Consider the following 26,855-nt stretch of genomic DNA (forward strand, 5'->3'; position numbering starts at 1 on the left):
GACACCATATTTAACATTCATTATCATCAGAGAATGAAATCAATCAACATTATTTAAAGTGTGGTTTTCTGGTTCTTTATATATATATATATTTTTTTATCGATAACTACATCTAAAACTGCATTACACACTTTAGTATATGTAGTTGTCAGGTTACAGACTGTAAAGTACATGTTATTCCAATCATTCCTTCCAACATCTTCCTCTGTCTACTCACTGTCTATTGTGTCCATGTGCAGCAGCACCTCAGTAGAGTTGTTTTCTCCCAGTGAGTTCCTGGTGTGACAGAAGTACAGTCCAGTGTGGGAGGGCTGCAGAGAGGCCAGAACCAGCACCTGTCCTGACCCTACCTGGACCAGGGAGCTGGAACCAGGAGTCCTCTTGTACCAGGTGTAGTTGTGTACTGGTGGGTTAGCATCACTGCTGCAGGTCAACTTCACACTGCTGCCCTCTGCTGGACTGTCTGGTGCACTGACCTCCACCAACACATTCACTGGTGCATCTTGATAGAAACATCACAAATACAAGTAACATTTGAACATGTTATATTAAACATTTATTTAGATTAGATTACAAGTATGAGTGATTCACTAGATAATTGTTTATTTTCTTATTACATTTTTGTACTTACACAGAACATCCAAAGAATGGATATTGATACAATAAAATGATTTACATTATACTTTGTAACTGGAATATTAGGTCAAGCCCCAAATTTCACGTTTGATATGATTCATGGCCTGAACACATTTAGGTGTCAATATTTAGTTAAAGTCATAATACCATCTACTGGCAACATGTATCATAGGCATAGCAACAGTTGCCTGGAAGTTCTACTTTTACAAACTAATCCTACGTTTGGAATCATGTTGCTCTGCAGAAACAGCATGGTGGATACTGTGCATCCTGATGTGGATTAATTAAGGTACAAGGGGAGGGGCGGCTCATCACTGCTTGCAGCTTTAATTTAATATGATTCTTCTTTGAATGTGTATTAATTGAATGCATTAAAGACAGAATGAAACAGAGATAAAAAATAAATAAAATAAAAACTCACACTGCACATCCAACATCACAGCTTGAGACTTCCATGTCTCTTGTCCTTTAACAGCACACTGGTAACTCCCAGCATCCTCTATTGTGGCCTGGAATCCTGGGTTGGATACTCGTTGTCCATTTTTAAACCAGACAAAGCTAGGTCTTGGTTTACAAGATGTTTGACAGGTGAGTGTCACCCATGTCCCCTCTGACACAGTGGGAGGAGTCACCTGTACAAACAGATCTGATCAGAAGAATAAAAACAAGATGGACGTCAGTTGGTCAGATTGTCAGGAAAGATTTGATTTTGATTACATGAAAGGTTAAAAAAGTACTCAAGTTTACCTGTTACAGACAAAGATACTGGTTGACTGGACTTCCATAAAAGCCTACCTGTTGTCCAAAAGCTGAAGTAATAATCTCCCTTATCGCTGTCTTGTATGTTATTGATCCACAGGGCACAATCATGGAGTTTATTACCAATGTATTGAATACGACCTTGTTGAGGTTGAAAGCCATAGAGTAAAAAAACGTTGTTCTTGTACCATTTTGTAAACGTGACAGTGTGACCCACTGGGTGGTCATATGAACAACCAATATCTACTGATGAGCCTCTCATGACACATGGAGATGGATTGGTGATGGTTGCTCTCCACTCTCCACTACAAACACCTGTAAAATACACACAGAAAAGTAAACAACTGTCAACAAAAATGTCAATCTTCTGATTGTTCTTTTTTATCATAATAATTCTGACCTTCTGGCCTCAATCCGTTGATCCACTAGATTGTGATGACATGACATGATATTTTCCTCAATATGAAAATATAATATAATATAATAAAATGGAATTAAAAATATTTTGTAGTTCTTTTTTTATATTTACCTCATTATATATATGTTTCAATATTCTTTACATTTATCTGTACATTACCCACAACATTTAACTATGTGTTGAATACGGTATTTGATTTGTACTTTGCAGTTTGAAGTCATTTAGTAAATCTATGAGGGGTGAACACACGGTGAATATGAAACCATTTCAAACTCTCCTTACCAGGTACCAAGATCAGAATGTCCAGGATCACACTGATTGTCTTTGGAAACCTCATGGTATCTTGAGGTGAAAACTGACCCCAGCATCAAGTAACTGCAATGAAAGACACACTTCATAACCAACACATGTACTGTACTCTCTGTTATACAATAAGCTGTCAATTACATCTATGACTAAACCAAGTCTCACCAATGTTAATGTTACATTTTAATAATTATAGGGTTAGTAGTAATACAAGTATTGTATTTGGACCATTTGTTCACTCATGTCTGAAAGTTTATTGAAAGTGCCTCATGCAACCGTGTCAACTTCAACCTCAAGTTTACCGTGACATCACAAGTTTCACAAAGAGTGAAATTATTTTCCAGAAAAGCTTCCATGAATTGCAGTTAAAAGATAATAATTTGAAACGGAAAATGTCAAACAATAAAGCAATATCAATACATCATTTATGATGCTTCTTACTTATATATCAACTTATATATCAACTAGAAAAGTGTGCTCCTCTGCACGCAGATACCCGCCAAGCCGGGTTATAGTGTCCGCAAAATTTGGAAAGGTCAAAGCCAATTGGAAAGGAATCTGCTAAATCTGACTGATACATCTTGATCTTGCATACTGCACGCATACTCCCTACTGGGAGTATGCGTGCACATTTTCATGGCAATCAGACTCATTATTATTTGTGGCATTGTTTGAAAGCCAATTGTAGCCAATCAGAATAATCAGTTTAATGTAAAGCACATTTCAACAAGGCAATTCAATGTGCTTTACATTAAACTGATTATTCTGATTGGCTACAATTGGCTTTGAAACAATGCCACAAATAATAATGACTTTTGAATGATGAATAAATAACTTTGCCTTGCCTTACAATCCTGTGAATTAACATGACATATCATTGTTACTTTACTCACCCGTTTCCAGAGCTTGTCTGTCCAGTACGTCTACATTAATGACTGATAACCAGATCCACGACACACACCCAAAACTAAAAAGAGAAATGTTGTTTACTCCCTTCATTCCCTCGTCTTCACACATTACTTATACACATTTAGAGTACAGATTACTGAGTATCAGTATATGTTAATGTTACATCATATTTACACTATATGTGATATTATTTCACATGGTTCATTGAAAGTTTGTATATTGATTAATGATTTAAGATTTGTATTAGTTACATGCTAGAGTTACAATACAAGAGTGTATTTACACAAATAGCTAACAAATAAAAATCAATGAAGTAACAATTCTAATAACAGTAAATAAACCTAAATAACATATACAAATATAGCTGCAAGCAGCGATAATATGGGGCCAGGAGAGAGAAAGAGAAATGATAATTCCTTTAACAGGTCAGTTCATGAAAGTCCTTGCGGTCTTGTTTCCAATGAGTGCCTGTGAGCAATTAGGGGTTAAGAGTCTTGCTCAGGGACAAATTTCATTTCATCGACACATTTGCTGACCTGGCCTGGAATCGTACCTGGGGCAACCAGAGTCTCTGGCTCCCTAGGCGGGCTCACTAACCACTCAGCTATGGCCACCCCTGAGAGAGAGAGAGAGAGAGAGAGAGAGAGAGAGAGAGAGAGAGAGAGAGAGAGAGAGAGAGAGAGGAGAGAGAGAGAGAGAGAGAGAGAGAGAGAGAGAGAGAGAGAGAGAGAAAAAAAGAGAGAGAGAGAGAGAGAGAGAGAAGAGAGAGAGAGAGAGAGAGAGAGAGAGAGAGAGAGAGAGAGAGAGAGAGAGAGAGAGAGAGAGAGAGAGAGAGAGAGAGAGAGAAGGAAGAGAGAGATACGGAATAGATTGAAGAGACAGAGAGAGAGAGATACGGAATAGATTGAAGAGACAGAGAGAGAGAGATACGGAATAGATTGAAGAGACAGAGAGAGAACAAATGGAATAGATTGAAGAGACAGAGAGAGAGACAAATGGAATAGATGAAGAGACAGAGAGAGAGACAAATGGAATAGATTGAAGAGACAGAGAGAGAGACAAATGGAATAGATTGAAGAGACAGAGAGAGAGACAAATGGAATAGATTGAAGAGACAGAGAGAGAGACAAATGGAATAGATTGAAGAGACAGAGAGAGAGACATGGAAACGGAATAGATTGAAGAGAAAGACATGGAAATGGAATAGATTGAAGAGAGAGAGAGAGCGCCATGGAAACGGAATAGATTGAGTCATGTTTTTTGCATTTCAACTTAAATGAGTCTGCATCAAGTGAGGCTTGAACCGGCAACCTTACGGTCATGAAGCACTCTTAGGTAGCTGCAACACTACCTATAGTGCTATATCTTTGTCCAGGCTGATATTGTCTGTGGAGGATCACAAACTCTTGCCTTCCAAGCCCCTGTTTCACTAACACTAAGATCACTCGTTCACAAACCATTTACCAATGAAGAAATTGTACATCTCCTCAGAACCAAAATTAGTGAAAGTAGCCGATCTACAAGCTCACAAACCATTAAAAGTTGTCAGATTGTACATTGGCTATTTTCACAATGAAGTATGTTATACATTGAAAAAACATACTCTCATTGCTATCTGAAAAGTTGTGAGATTGTAGATCAGCTGTATGTAAAAAACACTCAATTAAGTATTTCATGTTATCTTTAACAATTGCAGATGTATTCATTGATAGTCATGTTGTGTGAAATGCAACTTGGATGAAGTCTGCACCAAGTGAGGCTTGAACTGGTGACCTTCAGGTTGTGGGGCACACATTTAAGCGAGAAGCCACCAACAGACAAGAACCTGTGAAAAAGGAGATCACAGAGATCATACAGTTTCACGCAAATAGCTGAAAAATCCTGGGTTTAAGTGTTTTTCAAACTGCTCAAGATTGCGGACAATCTAAGGGCGGTGCTTACTGGTCAACGTGATAGATGTGTTCCTCATTAGTCAAGGCACATGTGTAAGCAGGTCTAATGGCTGTCGGCCAAACGAGGCATGACTTTTGCCTGTTTAAAGTTTCAATTTTCAAGAAATTGCTATAGCGCCCCCGTTTGACCAATTAGAGTAAGATTGGTTTCAGTGATATTTGGAATGGCCCTTTACATTTCTGCAAAGTTTCAAAGAATGGTAAGTCTGCATGTATGTGTTAGGGGCAGATGAATAATTGTCATAAAACTGCAATATTCATTGGCTCATTAAAACTTCATTTTTTCACTTATGGAAGATATTTTGCAAACGTTTTTTGGTATAGGTCCAAAGTTCATGTGTAAAAAGTTTCGTGCAGATTACTCAAAAATCCCAGGAGGAGATAGGTTTTAACTGTTTTTCATATAATTCCAAATGGTGGGAGATCTAAAGGTCAGAGGTCAAAAGTCAGAGGGTGAAAGTTGTTCAGCATGAGGAGACGCATATGTGTATCCAAGTTTCATGGCTGTAGGTCAAACAGGGCATGAGTTGTACCTGTTCAAAGTTGGCATTTTCAATTGAGTGCTATAGCGCCACCTTTGGACGAAAGATTGTGAGAATTATTTTTTGATCGTTTTTCATGACCATCTACCATATGGCCGAGTTTCATAAAAAGCGACTGCACGGTTCAGCCAGAACTGCCAAAAGTGGCAGAAGAAGAAGAAGAAGAAGAAGAAGAAGAAGAAGAAGAAATGGAATAATGCGAATAACAATATGGGTCCATGCTGGAAGCCTGGCCCCATAATGACAATAGCACACTGTGAGGTGTGGACCATTTCTTCACTCAGATCTCTGAATGATTTGAAGTGAAAGTGACCTCATGCTACCTTGTCAAACATGTATCAGTATAAGATACAATCCTGTCAATGATAAAGTATCATATTTACTAAGTTACAATGAGGTACAGACAGACATACTCACTTGTCTCCAGAACTTGTCTGTCTAGTATGTACATTAACATCTAGACTTATAACCAGATCAACAACACACACACGCACACACAACTAAAAAGGAAGTCAAGGTTAAAACCACCAGAATGTGTTGTTACCTCCTTCATTACTTGTTACGTTATGATTCAGAATGAACAGTATGAAACTTAACTACGGCTGACTTTTAGTTCATTGTTCTCTGTCTTAATGGTGAATGGTGCTTTTATTTACTGCCTTTATCCAAAACACTTTGCAATGAGCCACTGCCGCCACAAGTGTGTCAAAGAAATCATGCTGTCATGTATTGAAGTGCTAATGGAACATCCGTTGTGTGTGCATAAGTGTACGTGCGTGTGTGTGCATGCGTGTGCATGTGTGACACAAGACACACAGTGGGCCTGTCTGGAAAACAACTAATAAACTTGACTTGATAAAGAAGAGTTTTAAATTAGGCTTGAATTAACACTGACAGACAGACACAAAAATAATGATTTTTCACGTGGGAGCCCCTCCAAGTAGTTGCTGGTGTGTGTGTGTGTACCCGTTTCAGGAACAGGTTGTTGCACAATAGTCTCCTCTGATACAAAGACGTAGGCTACCCTAGATCTGTGCACCCACCCACCACAGACAGCACGCACGTCAACCACCTTTTGAGACAGGAAATAAAAATACTATTTCTCTCTCTCTGTCTGTCTGTCTCTCTCTCAAATCGAAAGAGACTTGACAAAGAGAGAGACGGATAGCGGGGGAGCAGAGAGAGAGAGAGAGAGAGAGAGAGAGAGAGAGAGAGAGAGAGAGAGAGAGAGAGAGATAAGTAAATAAGTGTAGCCTACATTTCAAGTCATAACATTTGATTGTCTGATGATAAACCATAACTGGCACAAGGAATTAAATCAGACATTGCAGATTACAGAGAGTTTAAATGTCGTAAATATGCTCAGAATGACGTGTGGTATCAGACCGGGTACATCATGCGTCCTGTGTACGTTACAAAGCAATACACATTCACCATCCGACCGGCACATTCGCTGTGGGTGCTCGGCTTTCTCTGTAGATGCTCGAGGTCCTGGGGACCCATGGGATCGGCGCCTATGCATGTTTCTAACAGTGTTTATAACATATTTCAAACTCATTCTGTATTGCCAATATGACACTGACATGGTGTGATTACATATACATACTAAACCTGGTAAGAGGCAATACCACCAAGATTTCCTGATGCTACAATACGGCCTTGCACAGACTTTAGAGAGGCCAGGTGCCCTGATTAACCCGTCAAAAAGCCTATCAACATACAGTACACTAGCAGGTTCACATTTACAGACATCGTGTGCATGAGATAGGTGTTAGCCATGACCTAAAAACACTTCACACCTCTCACACCCAACCACCTATGTCTCAGAAACCCTGAGAATCTGCTGTTGTGCATTGTTAGTAGTACTCTGAGTACCTTTGAGTTGAGCATGCCAGTTCCCTTGTTTCTTGCTAAAACCAGACTTTATTATTATTAAAAAGTTTTACATTTTAAATAAACGTTATTTGAATGTATTTTTTACACATTTTTGGAAAATAGCAGATCTACAAGCTCACAACAGGAGCAACGTGTCTCGTGAGAAAAACTCTCATACTGAGCTTTTTTTATTTTATTCCTGTGATTATCTACATTATCTAGTATCAGTGTTACACCAAGGGTGAGCAGGTCAGAACTGTTCATTTTCAGGACAGTACTGTGTACTGACACTGCATTTAACTATATAAACTACTGACAGTATACATTGCATTTACTGCACACTGTTTGCTAGTTAATCTAACTTTTAGTAAATACAATATACAATAACAGACCACCTAGTTTGCTAGTTTCCCTCCTAGGGGTTAGTGTTTAAGCAGAGCATATCACACTTCTAAATATTTAAGGCTATATTAAAACTGGTATAAGTGGACTCATCTGACCTCTCACTACCTGCATCCTGATGTCTTTCCTGCTTACCTAAATGCACTTCCCTTTGACCTGTAGAAAGATTCTATTTAGTTAACTGTAGTACAACTCTAATGACATATTAGTAGTTGTGCATATCAGGACGTCAGTAAGTAAACTTTTACTACAAGGAAATGTAGATTTATGGTTAGAGCCAACCTTTCACAATGTCAAGCATGCAAAACCTACTGTAAATATTACTGTTCAGCAGGAGTTACAATCATTCACCATAGAACTGAATTACCATGAAGGTGGATAAATAGTGACAAAGTCAGAATTGAATTTTTATATATGCTTTTATTGCAGGAACTTTAGCTTAGCATGTGACTATCCATTGAATACATATTAAAACTTAATCAAAATGTTTTGAACTATTAAAGAAATAAAGCAAATATAACTATACAAATATACAAATGTATATTACCACATTTTGAAGGGAATCAGAGTAGACGGCTGTTCCAACTTTAACTCCCTAACAGTTGACCTAGCTGACCTCTGTCCCTGTAGAAATGTTATAACAGCACTTTCAAGAGAATTTTACTTTTTCTTTTATCAGGCAGAGAGGAACAACATAAAAACAAAAGAGCAGCTAAAAGATAGCTGAGGGAATTGGAAGACAATATACTGAAGGATCCTGCTAAAGGCATCCATAGCCTATATTTCCTAATGTTTCTCCCCCTTCTGTTCCCAACTGCACCATAACATCTTTACCACATTATTTCATTTCTCTATTTCACCCACAACTCCTCTGCTGATTCCTCAATGTGCATGTGCATGTGCGTGTGCGTGTGCGTGTGCGTGTGCGTGTGCGTGTGCGTGTGCGTGTGCGTGCGTGAGTGCGTGCATACAGGCCCTGGTGTGTGTGAGATGTATCTCTCCTTTTTGACTCAATCTGTTCATCTTCATCTCTCCTCTCTGGTCAGTATGGGTGTGATGACTCTGGGAATCTCACTCTTTCAACACAGTTTTATGACAGTGTAACTTTTCTATATGTTCTGCTATTCTACTAAGCTAGCTGATCTTGGCTTCTCAAGCTGTATTTCAGTGTCCAGGCAGCAGACACTGATAAGCACCTGGTCTTCTTTACACGTTGCTTTCCTCTTCTACAACCCTGGTGTCCTGATCAGCAGAGGAGATGAAGCCTCGTCTACGACCAACACTTCCACTGATGTTCACATAATCTGCACTGTCCTCCTGAAACACAATGAATCATATTCAAAATCATCAATAAATCATACTGTAGGCCTATGACATTCATCATCAGTATAGATAAGTGCAATCAATTGAAATAATGTAGCTCTTCTCACTTCTTTGTCCATGTCAGAATCTTGTTTCCTTTAAAAACAAGAAATGTTATTTTAAAACAATTGTTTGACGTTTTAATGTGTTGCAATGCTGACAAGAACATAACTTTCATTGTAGAGTTATGATGACAGGAAACTCACCAGGCCCACCACATAACCAAAGGAAGCAGCAGCACTGCCAACACCTTGACTCCAATACCAACACGAAGAATGACAAGATGACCTGCTGTAAAATGACACCATATTTAACATTAATTATCATCAGAGAATGAAATCAATCAACATTATTTAAAGTGTGGTTTTCTGGTTCTTTATATATATATATTTATTTTGATCTAAAACTGCATTATACACTTTAGTATATTTAGTTGTCAGGTTACAGACTGTAAAGTACATGTTATTCCAATCATTCCTTCCAACATCTTCCTCTGTCTACTCACTGTCTATTGTGTCCATGTGCAGCAGCACCTCAGTAGAGTTGTTTTCTCCCAGTGAGTTCCTGGTGTGACAGAAGTACAGTCCAGTGTGGGAGGGCTGCAGAGAGGCCAGAACCAGCACCTGTCCTGACCCTACCTGGACCAGGGAGCTGGAACCAGGAGGCCCAGTCCTCTTGTACCAGGTGTAGTTGTGTACTGGTGGGTTAGCATCACTGCTGCAGGTCAAGCTCACACTGCTGCCCTCTGCTGGACTGTGTGGTGGACTGACCTCCACCAACACGTTCGCTGGGGCATCTTTGATAGAAACATCAAAAACACAAATAACCTGTGGTCATAGATATTGTTATATTTATATTAGATAATGTATTGATTTGCAGCATTATTGTCATTTAACTTACAGAGAACACCAGGTGAAGACCAAATTATACTTTTACAAACTAATCCTACGTTTGGAATCATGTTGCTCTGCAGAAACAGCATGGTGGATACTGTGCATCCTGATGTGGATAAAGGTACGAGCGGAGGGCCCGGTCATCGCTGCTTGCAGCTTTAATTTAATATGATTCTTCTTTGAGTGGTGTTGTATTAATTGAATTAAAGACAGAATGAAACAGAGAGAAAAAGATTCAGACAAAGAGAGACAACGACGTCACATGAACTCATATAAACTCACACTGCACATCCAACATCACAGCTTCAGACTTCCATGTCTCTTGTCCTTCAACAGCACACTGGTAACTCCCAGCATCCTCTATTGTGGCTTGGAATTTTGGCTTGGGTACGTGTTGTCCATTTTTAAACCAGACAATGTTGGGTCTTGGTTTACAAGATGTTTGACAGGTGAGTGTCACCCATGACCCCTCTGACACAGTGGGAGGAGTCACCTGTACAGACAGTTCTGATCAGAAGAATAAAAACAAGATGGACGTCAGTTGGTGAGATTGTCAGGAAAGATTTGATTTTGATTACATAAAAAAGTACTCTTATTTACCTGTTACAGACAAAGATACTTGTTGACTGGACATCTGATTACCTGTTGTCCAAAACCTGAAGTGATAATCTCCCTTATCACTGTCTTGTATGTTATTGATCCTCATGGTACAATCATGGAGTTTATTACCAATGTTTTGAATACGACCTTGATGAGGTTGAAAGCCAGAGAGAAAAACAACGCTGTTCTTGTACCAGAATGTCTCAGTGACAGTGTGACCCACTGGGTATTCATATGAACAACCAATATTTGCTGATGAGCCTCTCATGACACATGGATTGGTGATGGTCACTCTCCACTGACCACTACAAACACCTGTAAAAGACACACAGACAAATAAACTGTCAACTGTCATAAACTGTCAACAAAAATGTCAATCTTCTGATCGTTCTTTTTTATCATAATAATTCTGGTCTCATTCTGTTGATCCACTAGATTGTGATGACATGACATGATATTTTCCTCAATATGAAAATATAACAAAATGGAATACAAAATATTTTGTAGTTCTTTTTTATATTTACCTCAATATATTTTCCAATATCTTTTTACATTTATCTGTACATTACCCACAACATTTAACAATGTGTTGAATACGGTATTTGATTTGTACTTTGCAGTTTGAAGTCATTTAGTAAATCTATGAGAGGTGAACACACTGTGAATATGAAACCATTATAAACTCTCCTTACCAGGTACCAAGATCAGAATGTCCAGGATCACACTGATTGTCTTTAGAAACCTCATGGTATCTTGAGGTGAAAACTGACCCCAGCATCAAGTAACTGCAATGAAAGACACACTTCACAACCAACACATGTACTGTACTCTCTGTTCTGCAATAAGCTGTCAATAAACCTATGACTACACCAAGTCTCACCAATCCCAGTCCCACTGAGCCATAGTCGGCTATTAGACCTCCGTCTAAAATAGGGTTATAATTGGTCTAACGGTGAAAGTTTTTTAGACGTCTAGGCTTAGCCTAGACGTTGATTAGCTGTTTTTTAAGCGTCTATATATAGACGTCTATATTATAGACGTCAATTCAATGGCTATAATATAGACGGTCTATAAATAGATGCTTAAAACACAGCTAATCAAAAAAACTAAAAAACTTTCACTGTTATACCAATTATAACCCTATTTTAGCCTAGCTCTTAGACGCATTTTAGACGTCTAATAGCCCGAAAAATGCTCAGTGGGATGTTAATGTTACATTTTAATAATTATAGGGTTAGGCTTAGTAGTAATACAAGTTTTGTATTTGGACCATTTCTTCACTCTCATGTCTGGAAGGTTATTGAAAGTGCCTCATGCAACCATGTCAACTTCAACCTCAAGTTTACAGTCACACCACAAGTTTTACAAAGAGTTAAATTATTTTCCAGAAAAGTTTCCATGAATTGCAGTTAAAAGATAATAATTTGAAACGGAAAACGTAAAATAATAAAGCAATATCAATACATAATTTATGATGCTTCTTATTGCAGATATCAACTAGAAAAGTGTGCTCCTCTGCACGCAGATACCCGCCAAGCCGGGTTGCCTAACTAGTGTCCGCAAAATTTGGAAAGGTCATAGCCAATTGGAATGGAATCTGCTAAATCTGACTGATACATCTTGATCTCGCATACTGCACACATACTCCCTACTGGGAGTATGCGTGCACATTTTCATGGCAATCAGACTCATTATTATTTGTGGCATTGTTTGAAAGCCAATTGTAGCCAATCATAATAATCAGTTTAATGTAAAGCCCATTTCAACAAGGCAATTCAATGTGCTTTACATTAAACTGATTATTCTGATTGGCTACAATTGGCTTTCAAACAATGCCACAAATAATAATGACTTTTGATGAATAAATAACTTTGCCTTGCCTTGCCTTACAATCCTGTCAATTAACATGAAATATCATTGTTACTTTACTCACCCGTTTCCAGAGCTTGTCTGTCCAGTATGCCTACATTAATGACTGATAACCAGATCCACAATACACACCCAAAACTAAAAAGAGAAATGTTGTTTACTCCCTTCATTCCCTCGTCTTCACACATTACTTTTAGACATTTAGAGTACAGATTACTGAGTCTCAATAAATGTTAATGTTACATCATATTTACACTATATGTGATATGATTTCACATGGTTCATTGAAAGTTTGAAAGTTTTGTACATTGATTAATGATTTAAGATTTGTATTAGTTACATGCTAGATATACAATACAAGAGTGTATTTACACAAATAGCTAACAAATAAAAATCAATGAAGTAACAATTCTAATAACAGTAAATAAACCTAAATAACATGACAATAGCACACTGTGAGGTGTGGACCATTTCTTCACTCAGATCTCTGAATGATTTGAAGTGAAATTGACCTCATGCTACCTTGTCAAACATGTATCAGTATAAGATACAATCCTGTCAATGAATATATAAAGTATCATTGTTACTAAGTTACAATGAGGTACATCAGACATACTCACTTGTCTCCAGAACTTGTCCGGTACGTACATTAACATCTAGACTTTTAACCAGATCAACAACACAGACGCACACACAACTAAAAAGGAAGTCAAGGTTAAAACCACCAGAATGTGTTGTTACCTCCTTCATTACTTGTACACATTATGATTCAGAATGGACAGTATGAAACTTAACTACTGCTGACTTTTAGTTCATTGTTCTCTGTCTTAATGGTGAATGGTGCTTTTATTTACTGCCTTTATCCAAAACACTTTGCAATGAGCCACTGCCGCCACGAGTGTGTCAAAGAAATCATGCTGTCGTGTATTGAAGTGCAAATGGAACATCCGTTGTGCATAAGTGTACGTGCGTGTACGTGCGTGTGTGCATGTGTGACACAAGACACACAGTGGGCCTGTCTGGAAAACAACTAATAAACTTGACTTGATACACAAGAAGAGTTTGAAATTAGGCCTTGTATTAACACTGACAGGAACAGGTTGTTGAACAATGCTCTTTTCTGATAAAAAGACGTAGGCTACCCTAGATCTGTGCAACCCACCCACCACAGACAGCAGAGAAACACGCACATCAACCACCTTTTGAGATGAGACAGGAAATAAAAGTGAGAGACGGATAGTGACACAGAGCGAGGGAGCAAGAGAGAGAGAGAGAGAGAGAGAGAGAGAGAGAGAGAGAGAGAGAGAGAGTAGCGTAAAGTAAATACGTTTAGCCTACATTTCAAGTCATAAAATTTGATTAGCTCATGGTTACTGGCACAAGGAATACACAATCAGACATTGCAGATTACAGAGAGAGTTTAAATGTCAGAAATCCATTCAGAATGACGTGTGGTATCAGACCTGGTACATCATGCGTCCTGTGCACGTTACAAAGCATACACATTCACCAGCCGACCGGCACATTCGCTGTGGGTGCTCGGCTTTCTCTGTGGGTGCTCTAGGTCCTGAGGACCCATAGGATCGGCGCCTATGCATGTTTCTAACAGTGTTTATAAAATATTTCAAACTCATTCTGTATTGCCAATATGACACTGACATGGTGTGATTACATATAAATACTAAACCTGGTAAGAGGCAATACCACCAAGATATCCTGATGCTACAATAGATGTCAGGGCCTTGCACAGACTTTTGAGAGAGCAGGTGCCCTCACTGCCCTGATTAACCTGTCAAAAAGCCTATCAACATAAACTAGCAGGTTCACATTTACAGACATCGTGTGCATGAGATAGAGGTGTTAGCCATGTCCTAAAAACATTTCACACCTCTCACACCCAACCACATATGTCTCAGAAACCCTGAGTGTCTGCTGCCGTGCATTGTTAATAGTACTAACTGCCAGTTTCTCTTGTTTTTCCAGCCTTTATTATTATTATTGAGGTACAAGATTTCTATTTTAAGGGAGCCCTGCCCAAAGATAGCAGCAGTACAAAAGTTACAACATATAAAAAATCTACATAACATAATTCACACTCATTTCCCAATACAGAGGCAAATTCTATACCCTAAAAAAGTTTTACATTTTTAATAAATGTTATTTGAATTGATTTTTTTTACACATTTTTGGAAGAAGAGAAAATAGCAGATACAAGCTCACAACACGAGCAAGTGTCTCATGTGAGAAAAACATTAATTTGGACTCTCAAAATTAGCTCTTTATTTTATTTTATTCCTGTGATTATATCAGTGTTACACCAAGGTGAGCAGGTCAAAACTGTTCATTTTCAGGACGGAGCCACCTTTGCAGGACAAAATGTGTACTGACAGTATACCATACACTGCATTAAACTATACACACTGTTTACTGTGTACTGACAGTATACATTGCATTTACTGCACACTGTTTAATAAGTTACTCTAACTTTTAGTAAATACAATATACAATAACAATAGCACAGACCACCCTAGTGTGCTAGTTTCCCTCCTAGGGGTCAGTGTTTAAGCAGAGCATATCACACTTCTAAATATTTAAGGCTATATTAAAACTGGTATAAGTGGACTCATCTGACCTCTCACTACCTGCATCCTGATGTCTTCCCTGCTTATTACCTAAATACACTTCCCTTTGACCTGTAGAAAGATACTATTTAGTTAACTGTAGTACAACTCTAATGACATATAAGGAAATGTAGATTTATGGTTAGAGCCAACCTTTCACAATGTCAAGCATGCAAAACCTACTGTATATATTACTGTTCAGCAGGAGTTACAATCATTCACCATAGAACTGAATTACCATGAAGGTGGATAAATAGTGACAAAGTCAGAATTGAATTTTATATATGCTTTTATTGCAGGAACTTTAGCTTATTATGTGACTATCCATTGAATACATAAGTAAAACTTAATCAAAATGTTTTGAACTATTAAAGAAATAAAACAAATATAATTATACAAATATACAAATGTATATTACCACATTTTGAAGGGAATCAGAGTAGACGGGTGTTCCAACTTTAACTCCCTAACAGTTGACCTAGCTGACCTCTGTCCCTGTAGAAATGTTATAACAGCACTTTCAAGAGAATTTTACTTTTTCTTTTATCAGGCAGAGAGGAACAACATAAAAACAAAAGAGCAGCTAAAAGATAGCTGAGGGAATTGGAAGACAATATACTGAAGGATCCTGCTAAAGGCATCCATAGCCTATATTTCCTAATGTTTCTCCCCCTTCTGTTCCCAACTGCACCATAACATCTTTACCACATTATTTCATTTCTCTATTTCACCCACAACTCCTCTGCTGATTCCTCAATGTGCATGTGCGTGTGCGTGCGTGCGTGCGTGCGTGCGTGCGTACAGGCCCTGGTGTGTGTGAGATGTATGCTTCCTCTTTCTCTCACACTACCATCTCTCCTTTCTGACTCAATCTGTTCATCTTCATCTCTCCTCTCTGGTCAGTATGGGTGTGATGACTCTGGGAATCTCACTCTTTCAACACAGTTTTATGACAGTGTAACTTTTCTATATGTTCTGCTATTCTACTAAGCTAGCTGATCTTGGCTTCTCAAGCTGTATTTCAGTGTCCAGGCAGCAGACACTGATAAGCACCTGGTCTTCTTTACACGTTGCTTTCCTCTTCTACAACCCTGGTGTCCTGATCAGCAGAGGAGATGAAGCCTCGTCTACGACCAACACTTCCACTGATCACATAATCTGGACTGTCCTCCTGAAACACAGTGAATCATATTCAAAATCATCAATAAATCATACTGTATAAGAAAAGTGCAATCAATTAAAAATAATTTAGCTCTCCTCACTTCTTTGTCCATGTCAGAATCTTGTTTCCTTTAAAAACAAGAAATGTTATTTTAAAACAATTGTTTGACGTTTTAATGTGTTGCATGCTGACAAGAATATAACTTTCATTGTAGAGTCATTATGATGACAGGAAACTCACCAGGCCCACCACATAACCAAAGGAAGCAGCAGCACTGCCAACAGCTTGACTCCAATACCAACACGAAGAATGACAAGATGACCTGCAGTAAAATGACACCATATTTAACATTAATTATCATCAGAGAATGAAATCAATCAACATTATTTAAAGTGTGGTTTTCTGGTTCTTTATATATATATATATATATTTATTTTGTCTAAAACTGCATTATACACTTTAGTAGATGTAGTTATCAGGTTACAGACTGTAAAGTACATGTTATTCCAATCATTCCTTCCAACATCTTCCTCTGTCTACTCACTGTCTATTGTGTCCATGTGCAGCAGCACCTCAGTAGAGTTGTTTTCTCCCAGTGAGTTCCTGGTGTGACAGAAGTACAGTCCAGTGTGGGAGGGCTGCAGAGAGGCCAGAACCAGCACCTGTCCTGACCCTACCTGGACCAGGGAGCTGGAACCAGGAGGCCCAGTCCTCTTGTACCAGGTGTAGTTGTGTACTGGTGGGTTAGCATCACTGCTGCAGGTCAAGCTCACACTGCTGCCCTCTGCTGGACTGTCTGGTGCACTGAGCTCCACTGATACATTCACTGGTGCATCTAGAAACATCAAAAACACAAATAACCTGTGGTCATACTGTAGATATTGTTATATTTACATTAGATTATGACTACTGTACAGATTTTCAGCATTAATGTTATTTAACTTACAGAGAACATTAATAGGATGAGGTGATGACATTTGGGATCCATGTTTGTTGGTCACCTGACAGGTGTACTGTCCAGAGTCTGCAGGAGACACATTGTCCTTTACCAGCTGAGGACCAGTGGAGATAAAGCTGCTTCCTCTGTCTCTGTACCAGGTGTAGTTGTCTACTGGTGGGTTGGCATCACTGCTGCAGGTCAGAGTCACTTTACTGCCCTCAACTACTTCTCCTGGTGGATTCACTGATATTGTGGTCTTTACTGGAGGGTCTGTGGAGGAATAATGGATATTGATACAATATAATGATTTACATTATTTTCTGTGTTTAGTATAGTATAGTGTTTAGTATAGGTATAGGTTACAGTATTTCTTTCTTCTTGGTATGAACAATGAATAACAATACTTAATGCTTTTCAATAATGTGGTGTAAACATTACAGCGTTGGTCAAAATAATAAAGCAAATGCCATTTAATTTGATCTAAATTAAATTAGAACCTCACAGTGAACATGAAGAGTGACTCCAAGTGAAGTGACTGTGGTAATGTAGTTCTTTGCCTGACAGGAGTATCTTCCATTGTCACTGGGTTGGATGTTAGAGATGGTCATTATCTTCTTCTGTGTCACTTCAGTGTTGTCTTTGAGCAGGATGAGGCTCTGGATTGGTGGATTTGAACCACTGCTGCTGCAGGTCAAAGTGACCGAGCTTCCTTTGACAACATCTCCTGGTGGACTTACTGACAAAACAACATTCTTGGGACCATCTGCAGAGGAAAAAATAATAATTTACCAAACTCCTCCTAAGGGCGCGCTCCCACCACACTTTTATTTTACCTACGGGGCGGAATCTGCCAATGCATTGTGAATGCAAATGCGTGGATTCTTGCGGATTTTTTCCAAGAATCCACGCATTTGCATTGACAAAGCATTGGCAGATTCCGCCCCAGAGGTAAAATAAAAGTGCGGTGGGAGCGCGCCATAAGAGGATAATCAGATCCACTTCAAAGTCACTAAGTGTATATAAAATACACAAGTGATCAAACTCATGCGTTTTTATCACTGGTGCATCTTGATAGAAACATCAAAAAGACAATTAACCTGTGGTCATATATATTGTTATATTTACATTAGATTACAAGTAATTTATTGATTTGCAGCATTATTGTCATTTAACTTACAGAGAACATTAATGGGACGAGTTGAGGACATTTGGGATCCATGTTTGTTTGTCACCTGACAGGTGTACTGTCCAGAGTCTGCAGGAGACACATTGTCCTTTACCAGCTGAGGACCAATGGAGATAAAGCTGCTTCCTCTGTCTCTGTACCAGGTGTAGTTGTCTACTGGTGGGTTGGCATCACTGCTGCAGGTCAGAGTCACTTTACTGCCCTCAACTACTTCTCCTGGTGGATTCACTGACACTAAGGGCATTTCTGGAGGGTCTGTGGAGGAATAATGCATATTGATACAATAAAATGATTGACATTATTTGTTGTGCTTACAAACTATAGGTTACACTTTTTTTTCTTTGAGTTTGCTTTTGAATAATGTGGTGTACACATTACCAGCTTTGCTTTGACAACACCTCCTGGTGGACTTAGTGACATTTATTTTTTAAATGTATTTAGGTTTGATAGTTTCATAGCCTGAACATATTTAGGTGTCAATATTTAGTTACAATAAAGTCATAACGCCACCTACTGGCATTATGTGTCATAGGCATAGCAACAATTGCCTGGAAATTCTACTTTTACAAACTAATCCTACGTTTGGAATCATGTTGCTCTGCAGAAACAGCATGGTGGATACTGTGCATCCTGATGTGGATAAAGGTACGAGGGGAGGGCCCGGTCATCACTGCTTACAGCTTTAATTTAATATGATTCTTTGAATGTGTATGAATTGAATGCATTAAAGACAGAATGAAACAGAGAGAAACAGATTCAGACAAAGACGTCACATGAACTCATATAAACTCACACTGCACATCCAACATCACAGCTTCAGACTTCCATGTCTCTTGTCCTTCAACAGCACACTGGTAACTCCCAGGATCCCCTATTCTGGCCTGGAATTGTGGTTTGGATACTCGTTGTCCATTTTTAAACCAGACAATGTTGGGACTTGATTGACAAGATGTTTGACAGGTGAGTGTCACCCGTGTCCCCTCTAACACAGTGGGAGGAGTCACCTGTACAGACAGTTCTGATCAGAAGAATAAAAACAAGATGGACGTCAGTTGGTGAGATTGACAGAAAGATTTGACTTTGATTGCATGAAAGGTTAAAAAAGTACTCTTGTTTACCTGTTACAGACAAAGATACTTTATCACCGCTCCACGGACCGCTTTGTGTCCCCATCGTGAAGTGATATTTACCCTTATCACTGTGTTGTATGATCCTCAGGGTACAAACATGGAGTTTATTACCAATGTTTTGAATACGACCTTGATCAGGTTGAGAGCCATCGAGAACAACTCGATAGTTCCTGTACCAGGTTGTCCCTTGAATGACAACTGACACTGGGTAATCATATGAACAACCAATATCTACTGATGAGCCTGTTGTGACACAGAGAAGGATTGGTGTAGGTCACTCTCCACTGACCACTACAAACACCTGTAAAATACACACAGAAAATAAACAGCTGTAAAAAAAATAGTCAATCTTCGGATTAATCTTTTTTTATCATACGAGATAATAATTCTGAACTTCTGGCCTCTTTTCATTGATCCATTAGATCATGATGACATGATGTTTTCCTCAATAATATAATATCATATCATATCATATCATGTAATGTCAAATAATGTAAAGTAATATAATATAATATAAAATCTTTTTTAATTGTTCTTTATTATATTTACCTCAATATTATGTGTACATTAACCACAACATTTAACTAGTTGTCTGACAACTAGCTGTTTGTAAATCTATGAGGGGTGAACACACTGTGAATATGAAACCATTTCAAACTGTCCTTACCAAGTACCAAGATCAGAATGTCCAGGATCACACTGATTGTCTTTAGAAACCTCATGATATCTTGAGGTGAAAACTGACCCCAGCATCAAGTAACTGCAATGAAAGACAAACTTCACAACCAACTAATGTATTGTACTGTACTCTCCGTTGTACAATAAGCTGGCAATAAATGTACTGTATGGATATACTGACTCTCACCAATGTTAATGTTACATTTTAATAATTATAGGATTAGGGTTAGCAGTAGTAATGTAAGTTTTGTATTTGGAGCATTTCTTCACTCTCATGTCTGAAAGTTTGAATTGAAAGTGCCTCATGCAACCATGTCGACTTCAACCTCAAGTTTACTGTCACATCACAAGTTTCACAAAGAGTGAAATCGTTTTTCCCAGAAAAGCTTCCATGAATTGCATTTAAAAGATAATTTGAAAAGGAAAATGTCAAAAAACCAAGCAATATCAATACATCATTTAATGATGCTTCTTACTTGCAGATATCAACTAGAAAATAGTGCTCCTCTGCACGCAGACACCTGCCAGGCCGGGTTGCCAAACCAGTGTCTGTGAAATTTGGAAGGCAGTCATAGCCAATTGAAATGGAATCTGCTAAATCTGACTGATAAATCTTGATCTCGCATACTGCACACATACTCCCTACTGGGAGTATGGTGTGCACATTTTCACGGCAATCAGACGGTGGGCTCATTATTTGTGGCATTGTTTGAAAGCCAATTGTAGCCAATCAGAATAATCTGTTTAATGTTAATTGAATTGCCTTGTTGAAATGTGCTATACAAATAAACTTGCCTTGCCTCCGGTCAATTAACATGAAATATCAATATTACTTTATCTCATCATCATTTAAAATGAGTGCATTTTTGATATATCTTCAATATGTATTCCTAGTCATTTATCTTTTTGTTAATAATGTGAAATCTATGATGTCTGAGGTTGTTTTCTTAAAGAAAATAATCATGCGTGGAAGTTTGTGAATATGGTTAACAAACTTATAGTAGTCATTGTGAAGGTGAAATGGAGGGTGACATTTTGAGGAACTGCAAGTGTGGTCACTCCGAAGCAAGTTGTGGAACATCAGTGTTACACACACACATATATATTCAAAGATTTGCACACATTTTCAAGATTTTTCAAAAATAGCAGATCTACAAGCTTGTATATCTGCTATTTTTTTTAAATCGTGAAAATGTGTGCAAATCTTTGAATATATATATTCTTTTAAAGCGATCATTTTTAACTCAAATCTTTGCTTCTGGGGGGTCCCTGGAACAACATATTTTCACATGGGGGTCGGCGGCCAAATACATATCATTTTGAGGGTCCTTGACATGAAAAAGTTTGAGCACCACTGATATAGAAACATAGGTTTTTCAGTAATATTTTGGGATTAAGAAGACATTTGTGGAATCGGCTTCAGGTCTAAATGGGTTAAATATTCCCTTGACCACACATTCATCAGCAGATGCATTTTCATGACATGTTCTTGATCAATGGCCACAGCCAAACTTGTCCCCACTGTTCCATCCTCCTTTTCCACCATGCTTTCTCTAACGGTCCTAATGGTGTCCTTATCTCTCCCTGAGCTCTGGTTCTCAACCTTCTATTCACAACTCCACCATAACATCTATATACCATCATTATTGAAAGTCTCTATTTCTCACACAACTCCTCTGCTGCTCCCTCAATGTGTGTGCGTGCGTGCGTGTGTGTCATTTTGCCAGCCATAGAGGTACTCTGCTGCATGTAAACAATTGCTGATGAAAAGCTGCAAATATGTAATGGTAAATTACAAAAATGCTATTCTATGCATTATTACTTACACACATCAATGAATGAGTTAGCTATGTTGCCAGCCATAGAGGTGCTTGTAAAAAACTGCAAAGCACCATATTTTCTAGTACTATATGTGTGTACACCTTCCCAAAAACCACTATGGTACAGATGGCAAATATTTGGGGTCCTGGCTCACAGACTAGTGGGAGGGCTGCAAAGAGGCCAGAACCAGCACCTGTTCTGACCCTACCTGGACCAGGGAGCTGGAACCAGGAGGCCCAGTCCTTTTGTAGGTGTAGTTGTGTACTGGTGGGTTAGCATCACTGCTGCAGGTCAAGTTCACACTGCTGCTCTCTGCTGGACTGTCTGGTGCACTGACCAGTCCTCAGCCAACACATTCACCGGGGCATCTTTGACATAAACATCAAAAAGACAAATATTAGGTCTTACACTATTCATGAGTAAATGGATTTGTTTGCATTTACTGTAAATTCAACAAGTAAACTGTTAAGAATTATTTTCTTCCACTTTTTATTTTTTTACCCCATTTTTCTCCCCAATTCAGTTATGTCAACTGATTCCTCCCCACACTACACATAACGATCTGTTTATTTTAATCTGTCATGTGTCTCTGAACAGGAACTGGGAGTGAGCAGATTTTGTCATCGTTGGGTCGGGGGGGCAACAAAACCTGTATATGCAGTCATTTTTGGACATATACAAGAAGTTGAAGGATAACATTAAGTCTGATAATGATGTACTGTGCATGTTCACATCATGTATACTTTACATTACTTAAGATCATTTTTCATTTTTTACATTCTGGACAAAATGGCCAAATTTACATCAAGGTGCCCAGATGTCCTGTATCCTCTGTAAATAGCAGGTGCATGGGCTGGACTTACAGGTCAACAAATTGTCAAGAGACAACACTATTAATCTACTGTCACCAGGATGGCTAATACGGTGAAAATACATCCTACATTATGAACACTGAATTGAAACGGTACTCCATCTGCAAAGTAGCCTACTGTACTTAAGCCAATAAAACAATTAGGCTAAACCAGCAGACAGTTGCAAAGTAAGCAATGTACAAACAATGTAACTAATAATGTAACATTCCATGTAGGCAGGGGTCATCACCATGGCAGCTTGTGATGGACATTTTCATTAATATTTCATTTTTGCCATGCAAAATAATACTTTTACCAAAAATACATTGGCCTAGCCCTAACTGAATACTAATGGACTCCTAATGTTTCATAGTGTCTATTCCAATGTGCTGCAAAACAATAGTATGTCTGCTATTAACTACTGAGCCACTTAACCACCAAAACAAATCCTAATTATTTTGGATAATAATAATTGAGTCTAATCAGTACACACCGCAAAAGGGCCATTTAGCTGCAAAGGTGAGTGGGTGCGTATTACATCATATGGCTATATAGATCAAGTTCTACCAGCTAAACCATTGCTTTGGTTTGGCAAGGTATGGTAGCTAGTTGTGGATTCCAGAAATTGGATTTCAGTCAATGGTGTTAACCGCCAAAGGGGAAAATTCTCCCCTTTTTTTATTTTTATTTTTTATTTTGTTTTTGAATTTCTAAAATGTTTCTCTAATTTTTGGGTATTCATTTCTTTTTGTTATTCACAACGAATTAGGAGATATAAAATAATAAAAATAAAATAATTCACATTCTTTCTATACAAAATGATATAAAATGCTGGCAGTGGGTGAGTATATTTTGAATAAACCCTGGCAGACAATGTGTTAAAGTACCAAAAGTAAAAGTTCTAAACTGTTTGAAAATAGCAGATCTACAAACTCACAACTCTTCTTATCGCGACGCGTTGTGAGCGGCTATTTTCAAATAGCTTAGGTATAAAATAGGGCTAAAGGGGTTAATGTTTGTTTTAGAATAATTTATATCTGCAAATGTACTTAGTTACTTTACACACCACTGCTATCATGTTGCTGTTGGCCATCCTCGATTGGAAAGCGCTTTAGGGCCAACTCCTGTTGTTGTTTGTACGGCCTCAAGATGTCACTGTCGTGCAGGACATCGTCTATATTGTGTGTAGAGTTTTGGACATTGACCCACATTGCAGTGTTTGGTGCTGTCAGTGCATAGATGGATAGATGGATCATGGATGCTATATTGATCATTCTCATCACCAAATGCCTAGTCTCAGTAGTCTGTACTGTCATCAGTGGTGGAAAAGTACATTTACTTAAGTATTGTACTTAAGTACAATTTTGAGGTATTTGTACTTTACTTGAGTATTTCCAATACTTTTACTTCTACTCCACTACATCTCAGAGGTAAATATTGTACTTTTACTCCACCACATTTATTTGAAAACTTTAGTTACTAGTTACTTTTCAGATATAAATTATGATATAATGAAACATACATTAACCACTTTAACCCTATCTACCGCCCAACGAGACCCAAGTGAGGTCAGACAACACACTCCATATTTGGGCATAGCTCCATTGGGAACATCTCCTATTATGGCTTTATATAACCGCCCAACGAGACCCAAGTGAGGTCAGACAACACACTCCATATTTGGGCATAGCTCCATTGGGAACATCTCCTATTATGGCTTTATATATTATAGAGACCAACAAACACAAAGCCCCGCGCAGCGGCTAGGGGGAGGGGCGCGCAGCGCCCCGACCCTCTAGTTTTATACATAGGTTTTTTGATAGCAGATCTACAAGCTCACAACGCGTCGCATTGCGACGCGTTGTAGATCTGCTATTTTCAAATATTTAGTACTTTTACTTTTGGTACTTTAAGTACATTTTGATGCCAATACTTCTGGACTTTTACTTGTAGCAGAGTATTTTTATATTGCAGTATTGGTACTTTTACTTAAGTAAAGAATTTGAGTACTTTTTCCATCATTGACTGTCATATATCTCACGTGAGTAGCATCGACCAAGCAATCTGATTGGTTGCGGAACTCGGCTCCGCCTCCGTCCTGACCGCATCACTGGCGTGCCAATAATGACGGTAAAGCACACCCTCTCGTGTAATATTGCCTAAGTAAGGCCCACCTGTACCTTTCCGGAGTTGGAACGCGCGTCATTTCTGAGTTGGACCCAGAAATGACCGTAATAACCCTAAAATGGGAGCAGAAATATTGACCCGCTGGGTCAGTGGGCCCACCGGCCCACTTACCCAGCGGCCCACCGGGCATATGCCCGGTATGCCAAATGGCCAGTCCGCCCCTGGTAGCATCTGTTCTTATCATTAGATCAGAATTTGCGTTGTGCGGTCGACGTAGTGGGTTACAGTGGTGGGAAAAGTACTATTTTTTTTACTTGTGTAGCAGGGCTATATAAAGCAATGACTACGCCACCCACACATATAGGAGTGAGGGATCCTTTAAACACATTAACCATATACTGTATATAGATATAATATAGGACTGAACACGGTAAGGTTCCCCAGAAAGGTACGGGTTCAGAATGAACAGAACCAGAGGCTGATGTATCAAATGTGTCAGGTTTATTAAAACAGTTGGTATAAAAAATAGTCAGGTTGAAATACAGAAAGAAGAAAGCGTTTAGTATTACTGGGAGTTCCGCAAAGGGACTAAACTCAAGAGGCAAAGGGGCATTAAGGAAGGGCTTCGGGGCCTACTTGGGCCTCTAAACTAAATATACCGAAATTAAACAAATCAAATCCAAATAATGCAAAACCAAAAGCAAATAAAGTAAATAAGTAACCTAAAGCAAATCAGCAAATCAAAACTAAATACAAATACGCAAAACCAAAATCATGCAATGCTACTTAATGGCCCAGTATAGTTCTGTCCTGAGTCAACCCTATTGCACACAGTCCAATAGCAAAAACCCAGTCTAAATAGTATGGCACGGTGGGAAAAACAGTGATGGTTAGTTCAGCTCCTACAAAAAAATCAAATAATAAAGCATTAGACCAACCCTCCAACAATTCATCCCAGACATTAGGCCCCTATAGCAAGATGACAAAATACAGCAAAAATAACAAACATACCCAATGAGTCAATATATGCTCATGGCTCCCATTGATATAGGCCTGCATAGCCACAGGGTACTGCTGCTCAAAAGCTTCTGGAAATACAGATATGTATCCTATTATAATTCTAGTAAGCTCACGGTGGTGGTTGGTGGTGGTGGTTGGTGGTAGGGTGGACTCTTGATCAAACTGCGCATGCGTCGTTGTGTGCCAGGTTTCGCGAGAGAAACAAGCAGCGAGGTCTATGAAAACGAGGCCAAACCAAACGAACCCTATAACACCAACATTGGCCCTAAAGCGCTTACAATCGGCGGACATGGCAACACCGACGCCGACGCTACACCATAGACCCCGCCCACTCTCTGCTGTGGAAAGTAAACACTCCAGATTTGTTTCCCCACACACGATGCACATTAGCTCCATAAAGAACGGTTCTATGTCGTTCTCTTCCAGGATCGGCCGAACGTCCGCCAAGGCTCCGCTGTTTACCCTTTTGTATACATCGTATCCCAAAACTAATGGTAGATTCTAAACCGCACGGATGTTTAAGGTTTGGTCGCCTGCATAATATTTTAGGTCGCCAGCGAAACTACCCGTTTTAATCGCTTATTTAGTCAGCCTGTGGCCATGTTTCCCATTGTAGCCAAACCGGGAGCAGTAGTGGCAGCGGACGTAGGGTTTTTTTCCGGGTTGAATGGGAAACATGGCCACAGGTTTCGCGAGAGAAACAAGCAACGAGGTCTATGAAAACGAGGCCAAACCAAACAAACCCCATACCACCAACATGCAACCTGATAATAATGTCCAAAGCATGTGTATGTTT

At 38.8% G+C, this 26,855-nt stretch overlaps 1 protein-coding gene across 1 annotated transcript in view; it reads right to left on the reverse strand.

Annotated features, from left to right (window-relative positions):
* The window catches only part of LOC311051357 (hemicentin-2-like), a gene marked incomplete at both ends in the record, with an annotated part of 36,422 nt that extends 16,138 nt beyond the window's left edge, over positions 1-20,284 (reverse strand). Inside the window, 19 exons of the mRNA XM_084065921.1 lie at positions 218-502; positions 1,058-1,282; positions 1,519-1,710; positions 2,103-2,188; positions 9,010-9,116; positions 9,368-9,411; positions 9,667-9,957; positions 10,337-10,561; positions 10,784-10,969; positions 11,354-11,439; positions 16,212-16,315; positions 16,407-16,434; positions 16,547-16,628; positions 16,851-17,141; positions 17,253-17,330; positions 17,749-18,009; positions 19,226-19,450; positions 19,623-19,805; positions 20,230-20,284. Of these exons, the coding sequence (XP_083922047.1) occupies positions 218-502; positions 1,058-1,282; positions 1,519-1,710; positions 2,103-2,188; positions 9,010-9,116; positions 9,368-9,411; positions 9,667-9,957; positions 10,337-10,561; positions 10,784-10,969; positions 11,354-11,439; positions 16,212-16,315; positions 16,407-16,434; positions 16,547-16,628; positions 16,851-17,141; positions 17,253-17,330; positions 17,749-18,009; positions 19,226-19,450; positions 19,623-19,805; positions 20,230-20,284 (3,034 nt within the window). The remainder of the gene's footprint in view (positions 1-217; positions 503-1,057; positions 1,283-1,518; positions 1,711-2,102; positions 2,189-9,009; positions 9,117-9,367; positions 9,412-9,666; positions 9,958-10,336; positions 10,562-10,783; positions 10,970-11,353; positions 11,440-16,211; positions 16,316-16,406; positions 16,435-16,546; positions 16,629-16,850; positions 17,142-17,252; positions 17,331-17,748; positions 18,010-19,225; positions 19,451-19,622; positions 19,806-20,229) is intronic.
* Between the last annotated feature and the right edge of the window lie 6,571 nt (positions 20,285-26,855).

The sequence above is a fragment of the Gymnoscopelus microlampas genome, assembly GCF_963454915.1.
Source record: "Gymnoscopelus microlampas genome assembly, chromosome: 9".
Taxonomy (NCBI): domain Eukaryota; kingdom Metazoa; phylum Chordata; class Actinopteri; order Myctophiformes; family Myctophidae; genus Gymnoscopelus; species Gymnoscopelus microlampas.